Source organism: Lynx rufus, unplaced genomic scaffold (assembly GCF_022079265.1).
Source record: "Lynx rufus isolate CCGP_SWC_20201006 ecotype Redwood Valley unplaced genomic scaffold, mLynRuf1.p SCAF_9, whole genome shotgun sequence".
NCBI classification, from domain to species: Eukaryota; Metazoa; Chordata; class Mammalia; order Carnivora; family Felidae; genus Lynx; species Lynx rufus.
The window spans coordinates 62047084-62063513 of record NW_025814897.1 but is presented as its reverse complement, the minus strand read 5'-3'; the positions used below and the strand labels follow the sequence as shown (position 1 = coordinate 62063513).

At 41.2% G+C, this 16430-nt stretch overlaps 1 protein-coding gene across 1 annotated transcript; it reads left to right on the top strand.

Moving 5' to 3' along the window:
- Positions 1–14805: 14805 nt before the first annotated feature.
- LOC124505839 (olfactory receptor 51I1) lies at positions 14806–15750 on the top strand. Its single transcript, XM_047071905.1, has one exon. It carries the CDS (start codon positions 14806–14808, stop codon positions 15748–15750), a length of 945 nt encoding a protein of 314 aa, XP_046927861.1.
- The last annotated feature ends 680 nt before the right edge of the window (positions 15751–16430 follow it).

The window sequence follows — 16430 nt, the reverse complement described above, 5'->3', positions numbered from 1 at the left end:
GGCTCTCTGTGTTATAGCAAGTTGGCAGCTGCTTTTGGGTTGGAGTGTGCCCACAGAGGAACTCTATTCATGACATAGCTATAGATGTTTCCATAAATTAGCAGTTGTCACATGTAGTCTCAGTTGATATCATATCCATTTATCATCATTTACTCATTTTCAAAGTTTCTTTAAAACTCAGAAATTGAGCAGTATTTTCTGAGATGAAATATAATATAGGCAGTGAAACCAGCTGTTTTCAGAATAGTACACAGGATTTGGAATCTTTCACCGAAAGATTTCAAACCTTGCTCTGGCTAAGTGGATTTTTGCCAATTACTTCCTTTTCCTTTATTATACCTGGAATGTTTCTGGTATTGTCAATGAGGGGATTTACTCACAATTTTGTCAGGCTGTCACCACAAAACTCTCTTTAGGGTCTATGAAGAAGGAAGGAGTCTGGTTGTCATTTCCCTCTACTATATCTTGGGGGATCAATAATATTTGTTCAATAAAATGCGAAACAATAGATCAATTAGCCGAAGACCACTGTTATGTGTTTAGTCTATACCTATACTTGAATACATCTTTCACAGTCTGGAATAGGAATTCTGCATCCATATCAGTGTCAATTGATATATAAAAGATTACCAAAATACCCTCAGCATATTAAAATAACAAACAATCCCTATGTCATTAAGTTATGAACTCAATGTGGCAATGAAACACATCACAGATATTCAACATCACTAATCATTAGGTTATTGCAAATCAAAACCACAGGAAAATATCACTTTACACCTGCCAGATGTCTAGAATTAAAACGTCAAGAAATAGAAAGTATTGGTAATGATGTGGAGAGAAAGGAAGCCTTGTGCACTGTAGGTGGAAATATAAATCAGTACAGCCACTGTGGAAAACAGCATGAAGTTCTTCCAAAAATCTAAAATAGAAATACCATATGATCCAGTAATTCCACTACTGTTTACGAAAAACAAAACAAAACAAACCCAAACACTCATTTTTAAAGCTACATGCATTCCTACGTTATCTGCATTATTTAAAATAGCCTGTGGGGCACCTGTGTGGCTCAGTCAGTTGAGTGGCTGACTGTGTTTCAGTTTAGGCCATAATCTCACGGTTAATGAGATTGAGCCCCACATCAGGCTCCATGCTGACAGAACGGAGCCTGCTTGGGATTCTCTCTCTCCCTCTGTCTCTCCCTCACTTGTGCGCATGCACATACTCTCTCTCTCTCACTTTGCATGCTCTGAAATTATCTTATTACTCTTTGTTGTCTGTCATCACCACTAAAAGAGAAACACCAGCATTATGATCCTTAACTAGTTTGTTCACAGTTGTGCCTACATTATTAATTAACTAATTAATTAACTTTTTTACATTATTTGAAATATTGTAGCATACCAGTAGGTACACAATAAGCATTTGCTGAATGAATGAACTCATGATCCCTGCTCTATTTGATGAAGATATTGTGAATGTGTTTCTTGTTTGAGCATCTGTGAAATTTTAGTGTCTGTTCTGTTCAGTTGTTTCTGATTATTTGTATAATATGTGCTTGAGTACTCCCACACTATGCCTTACTTTCTTATAAGGGTCCTTTCACATTGATGGCAAGGGATTCACTTGTATTTCCAAATATAACACAAGTCCTCCCAGAGAACGATCCCAGCGTTCCAGAGCAGCACAGCGTCTCCACATCCTGGCCTGGGCTCAGAATGCAGTAGTCAGTACTGAAATGTATGTATTAGTCATAATCTAACCCAGGAGACAAAACCAGCGTCCACGGACAGTACAGCCAGAATATAACCACATCACATAAAAATTTGTTAATCAAACATTAGAGAACCTATACACAAAAAAAGAATGTGAAGGCGTCAATTCCAGAAGTCTTTTCTAACCCTAGTACTGGGGAATAAAAAGAGAGAATGAGAGTATGAATTCTGACCACACTGGAGGAGGAGAGCTCCCCCTCCCCCCGGCCCCCCAGTCCCCCAAGCTGAAACAGATTTTGAACATTCGGTGCTGTTTAGATATTGCTGGGGTCTCAAGAGTTCAGATAAGAGGCCTGTGTGCCTGGGACTTACTCTTCTGAGATGATGCAGTGGGCCAGGGCAGGGGGTCTCTCTGGCTTGTTCTGAGGTAAGACTGGTTCTGAAAGTGTGGAAAACTACAAAATGGAACAAATAATCCCTTGGAATTAACCTGCAGTGCTTAACACACAGGGTTAACCTACAATTAACACACGGGGTGTGGCTGGGCTGCCGCCAGAAGGGACAGAATGCAAATCTTCCTACCTCAGCTTCCAGCTTCCAGCTTCCAGCTTCCAGCTTCCAGCTTCCAGCTTCCAGCTTCCAGCTTCCAGCTTCCAGCTTCCAGCTTCCAGCTTCCAGCTTCCAGCTTCCAGCTTCCAGCTTCCAGCTTCCAGCTTCCAGCTTCCAGCTTCCAGCTTCCAGCTTCCAGCTAGCTTCCCCATATCCTCATTTGCAGATTTGGGAGCTGGCTGGCAAAGTGACGCAGCTCTTGACTGAATGGCCGCCAAGGATTTTTGTCCCTGACTTTTTATTGGGATCTTATCAGAAAGTTTGTGAGGGTCCATTCATGGTACCTAGCCTGGGTGGGTCTGGAATACCTTTCTCCTCCACCCCCGCCCCCCAACCCTGCTGCTTTTTCAGCCTCCCACTTGCAGCTGCAATCTGCCCCTCCAGCCCCCACCTGCCCTAGGCTCCCTTATCTCTCCCTAATAATAACCATTTCCCTTTTCAAAAGGTGAAATGTCATTTGCAGAGGTCCAGACACAGTATTACAAAGAATAATATAAAAGGTGGGCTTGAAACACAAAAACAGTAACATAATAACCAGTATAATATAACAATGAGCCCAACCCTGGGAATTGTTTACACACATTTCAAAAGAGCTGAGAAACTGACCAGCAGAAGAATACAACCTAGAGATTTGCAACAGCAGGAGGCCACAGCAATCCCCAGGCTGCGGAGTCAGAGGTGGTGGTTCTGAAGCTGCAGCCAAGGTGACCTTGCCCGGTAGAAGCTGGAGCAGAGATGCAGACCCAGCTGGGCGACTCTGCGTTAAGGCGGGAGAGTGGAGTGAGCGACGTGCCCCCTGTCTGCCGGTGCTCCCTACGCCTGAGCCTATCTCCCTCCGAAGTCTGGGATATTCAGGTTATGACTGGTCCCCTGTGATGGGGGGAAGAGCTGCAGAAGGGTGAGTGGTGGATCTGAGGGTAAACATGCGTATCCTCAGTACCGTATAGAAGCATAATTGATTCATTCACTGCGGTGTGATGGTACCACTAGCACCGTAAGATCCGTGATCTCTCATGGACTTCCGGCGTCATAGCCAGCAACACTTTGTCATGCCTGGAAGACGAAGGTAGTTGAATTTGTAGCATTCTGAGGAGTGGAAATTCTGTACATTAAGATCTTTTCTCTCAAAGCCAGATAGCCAGATTTCTCTGGTAACTACTGCAAGATTGGCACACAATCAAACCAGCCAAACTTCTGAAAACCTTACCTGTTCAAGTAGAATTCACGACTCTCTCTTTACTGCATTATTTATTTCGACCATGAAAGCAGCGATCCCACTGTGTTACGGCTGGCTCTGCCTGGTTCTGCAGCCTCCACTGCAGAGAACAGTCTGGGGAAGGAACCGTATGCCCCTAGGATGGGGCACAGAGATGGAGGATGGCTGGAGTGTGTTTTTATTAAACATAAGTGGCTGACCTTGGGACAAAACAAGCCGTGGCTGAAAAATTTGATTCGTGTCTTTAGCCGTACGAAAGACAGCAGTTATCCAAATAGATAAATTTATCCCGTAACACATATGAGTACCGAGTTTATACAAAAGATGACCAGGGTTGGTTTCAGTGAGGACTTGAAATCATTTTGCAGTAAGTTGCATTTTCTTTTTTTTTTTTATTATGAAATTTATTGTCAAATTGGTTTCCATAGTAAGTTGCATCTTCATTGCAGTTTTAAACCTGGTGTGTGCTTTCAGGAGAATGGTCTATGTCTGGCTCCACTTGTTTTTTAATTATATTATTTATATTATTTATATTATCACCATCAGGCAAACACCCTTTGCCTCAGCTTCCCCCATTACCATCTTCCTCTCCTCTCTCCATCCAGGGGGGCAGGGACAGAGTCAAAGCTAGTGGGTGGGACTGGGGAGGGAGAGCTGTGTTGAGCCATCAGTCCCTTGAAGAGCCCTCATTTTATCACACCCTCCGCTTTGGGCACCTTTGTTCTCCAGTGCAGGATGCCTGGCTTCCAATTGCTTTCTCGGCCCCAGCTGGGTGGGGGGCAATGGTCAGGTGGGCCAGAGGTGGGCTAGGTTGACTCTTGGCTCTGATTGAACTTCCAGTCCCTCCCAGTGATCAGGAATTGGGTGGGTGTGTCAGGCCTGGTGCTGAGGTGTGGGGCTACCCCGTGCCCCCTGCCGTATGATTTCTAAGGAGGATGGGTATGCTGGAGATCTCAAGTTGGAGTGGGCTCCTGCCCAAGTACTTAACAAAAATCCCCAACATTTTATCATGTAAAATTTCAAACACGGACAACTTGAAATAATTTTACAGTGAACATCAGTCTACCTGTCACAGATCACTGATATTTTATTCTGCTTGCTTTATCATATATCTATGGGCATATCCATCCCGCTATCATCCATCAGCCTATTTGTCATATTGATGCATCTCACTTCACCCTAAATATTTCAGAGTTCAGATCATTAATTGAAGTTTAATATTTTATGTAGTTCCTTGATTTTGTTCAAGCACATAACGCACAGATCCTACGTTAGATACATTTTTGACAAATGCATTGATCTTCTTGTGAAATCTGTTTATGACATATTTCTAGGGAGTCCCTGAGGCATATTTGTCTGAGCTATTGAATGGATCACTTTTCCAGTATTTATCTTCTTTGCAAGAATAGGCACTGTTGCTCTGTATAACATCAGTTTTGAGATAATACCTGGAGGAGAATAATGCTCAAAAATGTGGTTTTTAATTTTTATGTTGGGTTTTAGTTGAATTGAATGAAATTCATAATTTTTAGGCTCCATACGGTGTTGGAGTAAAGGAATGCTTACACAAGTATGTTTGTCAGTGCTGACATGCATTTGTACAAAAAACATGCAGTGCATTTAAACTCCAAATGTGAATCTGTGAATAGATGTGGTGATAGTCTGAAGTCAGTGGGTATTTTGCTGATCTCTCTCTCTCTTTTTTTTCTTTTTCTTTTTCTTTTCTTTTTTTTTTTTTTTTGCTGATCTCTTAATGAGAATGTGGATATGTTTGAAGTGTATACTTTTGGATATGTGATCATGGGAATATATTTACTTGTTTTGTCAAGCATTTATATGAGCCTTCAGCGATTTCTAAGATTTTGTCTATAATCTACATGAGTCTGTACAATCAGTGTAAGAAAACAGAGGTTGCGTGTGTGTTTGATGTGTCAAAATATGTGACTGGTGATTAGAGCATTGGGCAGTTGAGTGTATTTGTGTTTTTCTGTTTGTGTATGGATCAGAACGAGGCAGTACGAATGTTGGTAAAGAAATGACTAAATGTGTCTAGGGTTGTGTCTGTGGGAGTCTCAGAATGTCTATGACTATGTACGTTTTGCATACATGTGTTTGCATCCCCTGATCAAGGAAAGGTTAATTAATATAGTAATGGATATGGATGATGACATTAGGGATGATGAGTCCAAGAATGAGATTCTCCTGGGAGCAATTCTCATATGGCCCGGCTCACTACTCATGGATACCACCTTCTCCGTTGTTTCTGCTTTCTCCTCCTCCTACCACAAACAAACGAGCTTTGGGATTCTAGGGTAGTCGTAAATTTATGAGTCACAGGAGAGTGAGTTGATGCTGCTTTGCCAGCTGGACTCATAGGCCAGCACATCCAGCTACAGGGAAAAGAATCATCTGCCACCCAGTGAGTGTCCTTCCTTTAGATTGCCTATGTGGGCTCCTTATCTGGAAGTTGTCCCAAGCTTTAACACTCTTACTGCAACCTCAGACAGACTCTGATCCTCATATTTCCCCTGCAGACCTGAGCCAAATTTGTTGGCCTGCAAAGTCAAGGATCACAGCTTCTGATGCCAGGTCCCATCTGAACCAAAACCCTGATACCAAACCATATACCTTTAAGGCTAGGGAGCTCTAGATGCACCAGATCTAGATTTTGTCCATACTTTCATCGGCCTGAAATTTCAATTATTGTCTCATATACCTACCTTTTCGGTGTGCAGCTGGAGAAAAAAATCACAGAACCAAATGAATTGAAGTCATTCAACCATGTAGTATTCAATCTTAGCTGGGATTTTAGTATTGACTATGTCATGGGAATGTAATTGGTAGAGATATTACTGTGGGTCTGTTATTGCTGATGTATTATTTGTGGCACCGTGTGTGTATGTGCATGTGTGTGCATGTTTGCAAGTCTGTGTTCTGAGGGGGTATAAATATGAGAGAATATTTCACGCATATTGTATAATGTCAGTGAGTGGCTCTGCATCTACCTAAAGTCTGTGGTTGTGATTGTGTTATGTATGACTAAAAGAGTGCATGATAGTTTCTGTCTGTGTGATGCCTGAGACAGTCCTTGTGAATATCTGAGTGCCTTAGTGTGTGAAGGAGTGTAAGCATGTATATTTAATGGTACTTTTGTGTGACCATGTGTGTGTTCATGCTCATCCACATCCTGTGCAAGAGTACCACCTTGTTGTGTCTGTCTCTATCTTCCTGGCTTTTCTTTCTAGATTAGTCACCTTTAGGAATCTTTACCTGACACCTTTATGGCCCAAACAATGACCAATGTTCGTTATGTGGTGGCAGAGCATGTTTTCTTTGGGGTACACGTTTTAAGAGTTGCTTTCTAGACTGAGGAAAGTCTGGAGCATGGATGAAATATGCCCTTCTGGTTTACCTAAATTTGCATACCTGGATTCAAGGACAGTGGGATATATCTCTCTTGTGAGAGACACCTTAGTATCTGCCGGTGCTCTGAAGAGTCTTTCCATTTCTTCAGTATGTGGAAGTAATCTTGAAGTGAAGATGCTAAAGAAAAAATCTGGATAGGCTGGATTTATGAAGACTTCTTAGAGACGTGGCCTTTAAACCTGGGGAAGGGAAAGAGAGAGGTTTGCAGGGGGAGTAGGGAAAAGAAATCCTACCAGTGAAAGGGTTCCTTTGGATTCTCATTTGGAGGATAGACAAATTCCTTCTCATGGCCCCCATACTTTCAGGATTTTTGCTGATACCTGGGTGTTGTCCAGTTTCTAGGCACCATGTAATTTCACTATATTTACTAAGAGGACTAGAAAAAAAGATGGAAACTCTAGAATTTCAAAAGAAAAAGGAGTTGTTAGAAGGAAATGAGGGAGTCATTAGCTTAAATTCAAAAGTGGAACTTTGTTTTATTTTTGAATTGTTAATATAGATTTTTCCAGGTTTTTAAAACTTTTTTATATTAAATATAATTTATTGTCAGATTGTTTTCCCATACAACACTCAGTGCTCATCCCAACAGGTGCCCTCCTGATTGCCCATCACCCACTTTCCCCTCTCCCACCCCCCATCAACCCTAAGTTTGTTCTCAGTATTTAAGTCTCTTATGGTTTGCCTCCCTCCCTCTCTGTAACGTTTTCCCCCCTTCCCTTCCCCCATGGTTCTCTGTTCAGTTTCTCAGGATCCACATATGAGTGAAAGCATATGGTATCTGTCTTTCTCTGCCTGACTTATTTCACTTAGCATAATACCCTCCAGTTCCATCCATGTTGCTACAAATGGCCAGATTTCATTCTTTCTCAATGCCAAGTAGTATTTCATTGTATATATAAACCACATCTTCTTTATCCATTCGTCAGTTGATGGACGTTTAGGCTCTCTCCATAATTTGGCTATTGTTGAAAGTGCTGCTGTAAACATTGGGGTACAGGTACCCCTATGCACCAGCACTCCTGTATCCCTTGGGTAATTCCTAGAAGTGCTATTGCTGGGTCATAGGGTAGTTATATTTTTAATTTTTTGAGGAATCTCCAAACTGTTTTCCAGAGCGGCTAGACCAGTGTGCACAAACAGTGCAAGAGGGTTCCTGTTTCTCCACATCTTCTCCAGAATCTATAGTCTCCTAATTTGTTCATTTTAGCCACTCTGACCGGCATGAGATGGTATCTCAGTGTGGTTGTGATTTGTATTTCCCTGATGAGGAGTGACATTGAGCATCTTTTCATGTGTCTTTTGGTCATCCTTAGAAAAGTGTCTATTCATGTCTTCTGCCCATTTCTTCACTGGATTATTTGTTTTTTGGGTGTGGAGTTTGGTGAGTTCTTTATAGATTTTGGATACTAGCCCTTTATCTGATATGTCACTTGCAAATATCTTTCCTCATTCCATCGGTTGCCTTTTAGTTTTGTTGATTATTTCATTTGCAGTGCAGAAAATTTCTTATCTTGATGAAGTCCCAATCGTTCATTTTTGCTTTTAATTCCCTTGCCTTTGCAGATGTGTCGAGTAAGAAATTGCTACAGCTGAGGTCAAAGAGGTTTTTTTCCTGCTTTCTCCTCTAAGGTTTTGATGGTTCCCTGTCTCACATTCAGGTCCTTCATCCATTTTGAGTTTATTTTTGTGAATGGTGTGAGAAAGTGGTCTAGTTTCATTCTTCTGCATGTTGCTGTCCAGTTCTCCCAACACCATTTGTTAAAGAGACTGTCTTTTTTCCATTGGATATTCTTTCCTGCTTTGTCAAAGATTAGTTGGCCATACATTTGTGGGTACAGTTCTGGGTTCTCTATTCTATTCCGTTAGTCTATTTGTCTGTTTTTGTGCCAATACCATGCTGTCTTGATGATTACAGCTTTGTAGAGGCTAACTCTGGCATTGTGATGCCTCCTGCTTTGGCCTTCTTCTTCAATTTACTTGGGTTATTCGGGGTCTTTAGTGGTTCCATAAAAATCTTAGGATTGCTTGTTCTAGTTTCGAGAAGAATGCTGGTGCAATTTTGATTCGGATTGCATTGAATGTGTAGATTGCTTTGGATGGTATTGACATTTTAACAATATTTATTCTTCCAATCCATGAGCATGGAATGTTTTTCCATTTCTTTGTATCTTCTTCTATTTCCTTCATAAGCTTTGTATAGTTTTCAACATACAGATCTTTTACATCTTTGGTTAGGTTGATTCCTAGGTATTTTATGATTCTTGGTGCAATTGTGAGTGGGATCAGTTTATGTGTCTTTCTGTTGCTTCATTATTAGTGTATAAGAATGCAACTGATTTCTGTACATTAATTTTGTATACTGTGACTTTGCTGAATTCACGTATCAGTTTTAGTAGACTTTTGGTGGAGTCTGTTGGGTTTCCCATGTGTAGTATCATGTCATCTGCAAAAAGTGAAAGCTTGACTTCATCTTTGCCAGTTTTGATGCTTTTCATTTCCTTTTGATGCTAGAACTTCCAACACTATGTTAAACAACAGTAGCGAGAGTGGACATCCCTGTTGTGTTCCTGATCTCAGGGGGAAAGCTCTCAGTTTGTCCCCATTGAGGATGATATTAGCTGTGGGCTTTTTATAAATGGCTTCTGTGATGTTTAAATATGTTCCTTATTTCCTGACTTTCTCGAGGGTTTTTATTAAGAAAGGATGCTGAATTTTGTCAAATGCTTTTTCTGCATCAATTGACAGGATCATATGGTTCTTATCTTTTATTAATGTGATGTATCACATTGATTGATTTGCGAATGTTGAACCAGCCCTGCAGTCCAGGAATGAATCCCACTTGATCATGGTGAGTATTTCTTTCTATATGCTGTTGAATTCGATTTGCTAGTACCTTGTTGAGAATTTTTGCATCCATATTCATCAGGGATATTGGCCTGTAGTTCTCTTTTTTTGCTGGGTCTCTGTCTTGTTTGGGAATCAAAGTAATGCTGGTTTCATAGAATGAGTCTGGAAGTTTTCCTTCCCTTTCTATTTTTTGGAACAGCTTGAGAAGGATAGGTATTATCTCTGCTTTAAATGACTGGTAGAATTCCCCAGGGAAGCCATCTGGTCCAGGACTCTTATTTGTTGGGAGAGTTTTGATAACTGATTCAATGTTTTCACTGGTTATGGGTCTGTTCAAGTTTTCTGTTTCTTCCTGTTTGAGTTTTGGAAGTGTGTGGGTGCTTAGGAATTTGTTCCATTTCTTCCAGGTTGTCCAGTTTGTTGGCATATAATGTTTCATGGTATTCCCTGATAGTTGCTTGTATTTCTGAGGGATTGGTTGTAATAATTCCATTTTCATTCATGATTTTATCTGTTTGGGTACTCTCTTTTCTTTTTGAGAAGCCTGGCTAGAGGTTTATCAATTTTGTGTACTTTTTCAAAAAACCAACTCTTGGTTTCATTGATCTGCTCTACAGTTTTTTTGGATTCTATATTGTTTATTTCTGCTCTGATTTTATTATTTCTCTTCTGCTGCTGGGTTTGAGGTGTCTTTGCTATTCTGCTTCTAGTTTCTTTAAGTGTGCTGTTAGATTTTGTATTTGGGATTTTCTTGTTTCTTGATATAGGCTTGGATTGCAATGTATTTTCCTCTCAGGACTGCCTTTGCTGCATTGCAAAGCATTTGGATTGTTGTATTTTCATTTTCATTTGTTTCCATATATTTTTAAATTTCTTCTCTAATTGTCTGGTTGACACATTCATTCTTTAGTAGGGTGTTCTTTAACCTCCATGCTTTTGGAGGTTTTCCAGACTTTTTCCTCTTGTTGATTTCAAGTTTCATAGCATTGTGATCTAAAAGTGTGCATGGTATAGTCTCAACTCTTTTATATTTATTAAGGGCTGTTTTGTGACCCAGTATGTGATCTATCTGGAAAATGTTCCATGTGCACTCGAGAAGAAAGTATATTCTGCTGCTTTAGGATGTAGAGTTCTAAATATATATGTCAGGTCCATCTGGTCCAGTGTATTGTTCAGGGCCCTTGTTTCTTTATTGATCCTGTGTCTAGATGATCTATGCATTGTTAGTGGGGTATTAATGTCCCGTGAAATTACCACATTCTTATCAATAAGGTTGCTTATGTTTGTGGTTAATTGTTTTATATATTTGCAGGCTTCTGATATCGGTGCATAGACATTTATAACTGTTAGCTCTTCCTGATGGATAGACCCTGTAATTATTATATAATGCCCTTCTTCATCTCTTGTTACAGCCTTTAATTTAAAGTCTAGTTTGTCTGATCTGAGTATGGCTACTCCAGCTTTCTTTTGCCTTCCAGTAGCTTGATAGATAGTTCTCCACCCCTCACTTTCAATCTGAAGGTGTCCTCAGGTCTAAAATGAGTCTCTTGTAGATAGCAAATAGATGGGTCTTGTTTTTTTATCCATTCTGATATCCTGTGTCTTTTGATTGGAGCATTTAGTCCATTTACATTCAATGTTATTATTGAAAGATACGGGTTTAGAGTCATTGTGTTATCTGTAGGTTTCATGTTTGCAGTGCTGTTTCTGGTACTTTGTGGTCCTTGCAACATTTCACTCACAGAATCCCCCTTAGGGGTTGGCTTAGTGGTGATGAATTCCTTCAGTTTTTGTTTGTTTGGGAAAACCTTTATCACTCCTTTTCTGCATGACAGACTTGCTGGATAAAGGATTCTTGGTTGCATATTTTTCCTGCTCATCACATTGAAGATTTCCTGCCATTCCTTTCTCGCCTGCCAAGTTTCAGTAGATAGGTCTGCTACTACCCTTATGTGTCTACCTTTGTATGGTAAGGCCCATTTGTTTCTAGGGGCTTTCAGAATTTTCTCTTTATCCTTATATTTTGCCAGTTTCACTGATATGTCATGCAGAAGATTGATTCAAGTTTTGTCTGAAGGGAGTTCTCTGTGCCTCTTGGATTTCAGTGCCTGTTTCCTTCCCCAGATCGGGAAGTTCTCAGTTATGATTTGTTCAAGTACACCTTCAGCCCCTTTCTCTCTCTTCTTCTTTTGGAATTCCTATGATACAGATATTGTTCTGTTTGATTGCATCACTTAGTTCCTTAATTCTCCCCTCGTACTCCTGGATTTTTTTAAATCTCTTTTTGTCTAAGCTTCCTTTTTTCCATAATTTTATCTTCTAATTCACCTAATCTCCCCTCTGCCTCTCCAGTCTTCTTTGTGGCCACCTCCATTTTATTTTGCACCTCATTTATAGCATTTTTTAGCTCCTCATGACTATTTTTTAGTCCTTTGATATCTGTAGCAATAGATTCTATGCTGTCCTCTATGCTTTTTTTCAAGCCCAGCCATTAATTTTATAACAATTATTCTAAATTCTTGTTCAGTTGTATTGCTTAAGTCGGTCTTGATCAATGTGTTAGCTGTCGCTACTTCCTGGAATATCTTTTGAGGAGAGTTCTTCTGTTTTATCATTGTGGCTAGTTTTCCGTCCCTTATGTGTTTTAAAATTTGTTGTGTTCTCTGCACCTGTGAACACTGCTATATTAAAGGGGGGGGTCATACACTGTCCAGGGCCTGGCCCCTCAGGAGGTGTTTTTTTGGAGATTGTTACTTGTTCTCTGTTGTTGTGACTTTGGTTATTTTATTACCCTAGTCATAGTGATATTTTGGACCCTCTACCAGGTGTGCTTTGATTTGTTCCTGGGAGTAGCCCTATCTTTTCTCCAGTTTTCCCATTTTCTTCCTGGTAGATTCAGTCTCTTTTCCTCCCAGACTCTCGGGTTCAAAGTCCTTTGGCTTCAGCCTGGATTTTTCCAGTTTTATTGTGATTTATTGACATATAACATGTGTCAGTTTAGGACCTATGAGGCGATGATTTGCTACACATCTATATTGCAAAATAATCACCACAATAAGATTTGTTCATACATCCGTTCCCTTGTGTAATTTCCATTTTGTTTGTGTGTGAGATGATAACATTTAAGACACACTCTTTTGACAAGTTTCAAGTATATATTATAGCAGTATGAGTTAGAGTCACCAAGCTGCAATTAGATCCACAGAATTTATTCATCTTAGAGCTGGAAGCTTATACCTATTGACTAACATCACCCCATTTCCCTCACCACCCCATCCCTCAGCCCCTGGCAACCACTATCCTATTCTCTACAGAATGGAGCTTTAATTTTAAGATATCAAGTACCGTGGAAATGCAGTTACAGAGATATTTTAGATAAAGGTGGAGAAGAAGCCCTTTATGGTATGGTTTCTCAATCTGCACCATTCTGACTATTGTTTACTCTTCCTAGAGTTGTAATGGCTTGAAGAGAAAGACAAAGAAAGAGGAGTCAGTAAAGATGCTACAGAAAAAGATGCCAAGGTAGGAGGAAAACTGAGTTGCCAACAATGTTAACTTTGGTAGAGAGCTCAAATAGATGAAGCAACAAAGAGTTCGCTGGTGAGCAGAGAGAAATTCACTTTATTTGGGAGAGGGAAGTGTGGAAGCCACATACAGTGAATTGAACGGTGATAGAAGGTATGGTTAATAAGGTTGAAACCCTGATTGTCAGGATCTCAGAACGGAACTGGAAAAGCAGACACGAACAAGCCCCCTTTCCGTGGCATCCAGAGAGACAGTGTTCCAGGAAGTTTGACTAAGAATTAATGAGGGTAATAGAATGACAGCTAGAGAGTAAAGGTTATGGCTTCATGATGGTCTGGTCTTGCACATGCTTATTGCCTGAAAGGAAAGAGACAGAAATGGAGAGGCTGAAGATACAGTTCAATACACTACTGGAAGTGGTCTCTGAAAGAGATAGCAAGGCATGGAATCCTGAAAGTGGAGGACCTTGCCTCAGAGAAGGCGAGACATCTCTTTCTTGGAAAACCAAGGGGGTAAGAATAAATAAAGATGTTGAGCTTAAAATTTAGGTAGTGGTAAAATCAGTCTGTCTGTCTGTCTCTTCTCCAATCAAACACTTGCTTCTTTGGTTTTATCCAGCTGTACACCCGGAAATTTGGTTATAGAATTTATCAAAGATTAGGGTTTCCTGTGTGAACGTGAAAGACAAGCATAGAGAAGATGAAGATATCACTTCTAGTGTGAGTAGGTCAGAGAAAAAGTGAGGAGAGGCTCATAGACGAATAGACCAGAATCATATGGAAGACTTATTGAGACTCTGAGAGCAAGTACATGGGCATGAGAAGGTAGGCGAGGTAGAAGCTGGAAGTCTATGGTAATAGTGAAAAAAATGGAATTTAAGATTTCAGAGGTGGAACTGTTTCTGGTGATGACACGTTCAGGGTGTGCCATGGGATTGTGAGCACGAGGAGAAGTCTGAGTACAGCTGATTGAAGCCATACGTGTACAACAGTAGAGGCTTCATCTGCACCATTGACCACAGGGCTCCCAAAGACATGGTGGTATTTCTTTTCCCCCATTTATCTTAATTTTTGTTTGTTCCACATTTCCAGAATATGGCTTCTGGGGTGAGACTGGAGATGGGAAGGCATGATGCACTTTAAGGGGAAGATCAGGGAGCATCATTCCAGTTGTCTCCTACCCTGTTGCTTTGCCACGTCATGGGCCCTCACCTGATCATCACACTTTCATGGAGTTCCTACTATGGCTCAGACAGGGTGCTGGGCCCTGATGATACAGAAATTGTTAGAACCCAGTTACTGTCTTCAAAGAGCTCATAGTCTGATGGGAGAAGCAGGAACATAGATAAACTCTTTCAATCTCTAACCTTTTGTGTTGGAGACAGGATGTCTGAAAGAAAGTGAAGAACCCCCCCCCAATATATCTTCAGGGGCTTATCCCCCATCTGCACTCTCCCACCTGCCTGCCATGTTGGGTGTCAATGGTACCCTCTTCCAACCAGCCACACTCCAGCTCACAGGCATTCCTGGGATGCAGACAGGCCATGCCTGGGTTGCCCTGGTTTTCTGCATCCTCTACCTGATTTCCATCATAGGCAACCTCAGCATCCTCACTCTGGTGGTTCAGGAGCCTGCTCTGCACCAGCCCATGTACTGCTTCCTCTCTATGCTCTCTCTCAACGATCTGGGAGTGTCCTTGTCTACACTTCCCACTGTGCTTGCTACCTTCTGCTTCAACCACCGCCATGTTGGCTTCGATGCCTGCTTGGTCCAGATGTTCTTCATCCACACTTTCTCTTTCATGGAATCAGGCATACTGCTGGCCATGAGCTTTGATCGTTTTGTGGCTATTTGTGACCCACTGCGCTATGCCACTGTGCTCACCAACAGCCGCATCCTGGCTATGGGCCTGGGCATACTCACCAAGAGTTTCATCACTCTTTTCCCTTTCCCCTTTTTGGTAAAACGGCTGCCCTTCTGCAAGGGCAAAGTTCTGCATCACTCATACTGCCTCCATCCAGATCTCATGAGAGTGGCGTGTGGAGACACCCATGTTAACAACATCTATGGGCTTTTTGTGGTCATTTTCACCTATGGTGTAGACTCAGCGTTCATCCTGCTTTCTTATGCATTGATCCTCAGAGCCGTGCTGGCCATCGCATCTCAGGAGCAGCGGCTCAAGGCCTTCAACACCTGCATGTCACACATCTGTGCAGTGCTGGCTTTTTATGTGCCCATAATTACTGTCTCCATGATCCACCGCTTCTGGAAGAGTGCCCCACCTGTTGTTCATGTCATGATGTCCAATGTCTACCTGTTTGTACCCCCCATGCTCAACCCCATCATCTACAGTGTGAAGACTAAGGAGATACGCAGAGGGATCCTCAAAGTCCTCTATAAATCCCAGAGCTGAGGAAGGCTACTGAGAGAAAGGACTTGGACTTGTTTGCCAGCTTGAGGAATGCTGAGACACAGGAGGGGAACCAGGACCTTGATAGTTGTGAATACAGAACGAATAAAAGAACAGCTGACTCAATAAAATGACCTAAATATGTATTGATCATTCACCATGTGAAAAAGCTAGTGCCAGTCACTAAGAATGTTATGATGGTGAATGAGGTGAATTGTTAAGTAAGAAATAGACATATCAAGGAAAAAGCATATAAAAGAGTAACAGATGCCCTGAAAAATGTTTGACATATGGAAACAATGGAAGTTTTACAGAGGAAATAGGCTGAACACAAATAATTCTACTACCACCTAGAGTGGGGGAAATAATAAACATTGGAGACAAAATTCTGTAAAGGCTTGGTGCTTCATGTGAGAAAGAGGACCCGTTTGGTTTGTGGAGGTCAAGTTAAGTGTGTGTGTGTGTGTGTGTGTGTGTGTGTGTGTGTGTGAAGTAGTTTGTGAAAGATGAGAGGTAAGGTTAAGGTACTTGGTACAGGGTGGCAGGAAAAAAGAAGATAATGATCTTAGCAAAAATAGCATGAATAACTGCTTGAGAAGAAATATGGAGGCAAAAGAAGGCTAGAACCTTACTGTTCCAAGTGTGGCCCAATGGAGAACAACCACACTGGTGTACCTGGTAGC

Bases quoted from the DNA above. Each gene is read 5' to 3' on its own strand.
- LOC124505839 (XM_047071905.1), top strand. From the start codon at position 14,806: ATGTTGGGTGTCAATGGTACCCTCTTCCAACCAGCCACACTCCAGCTC.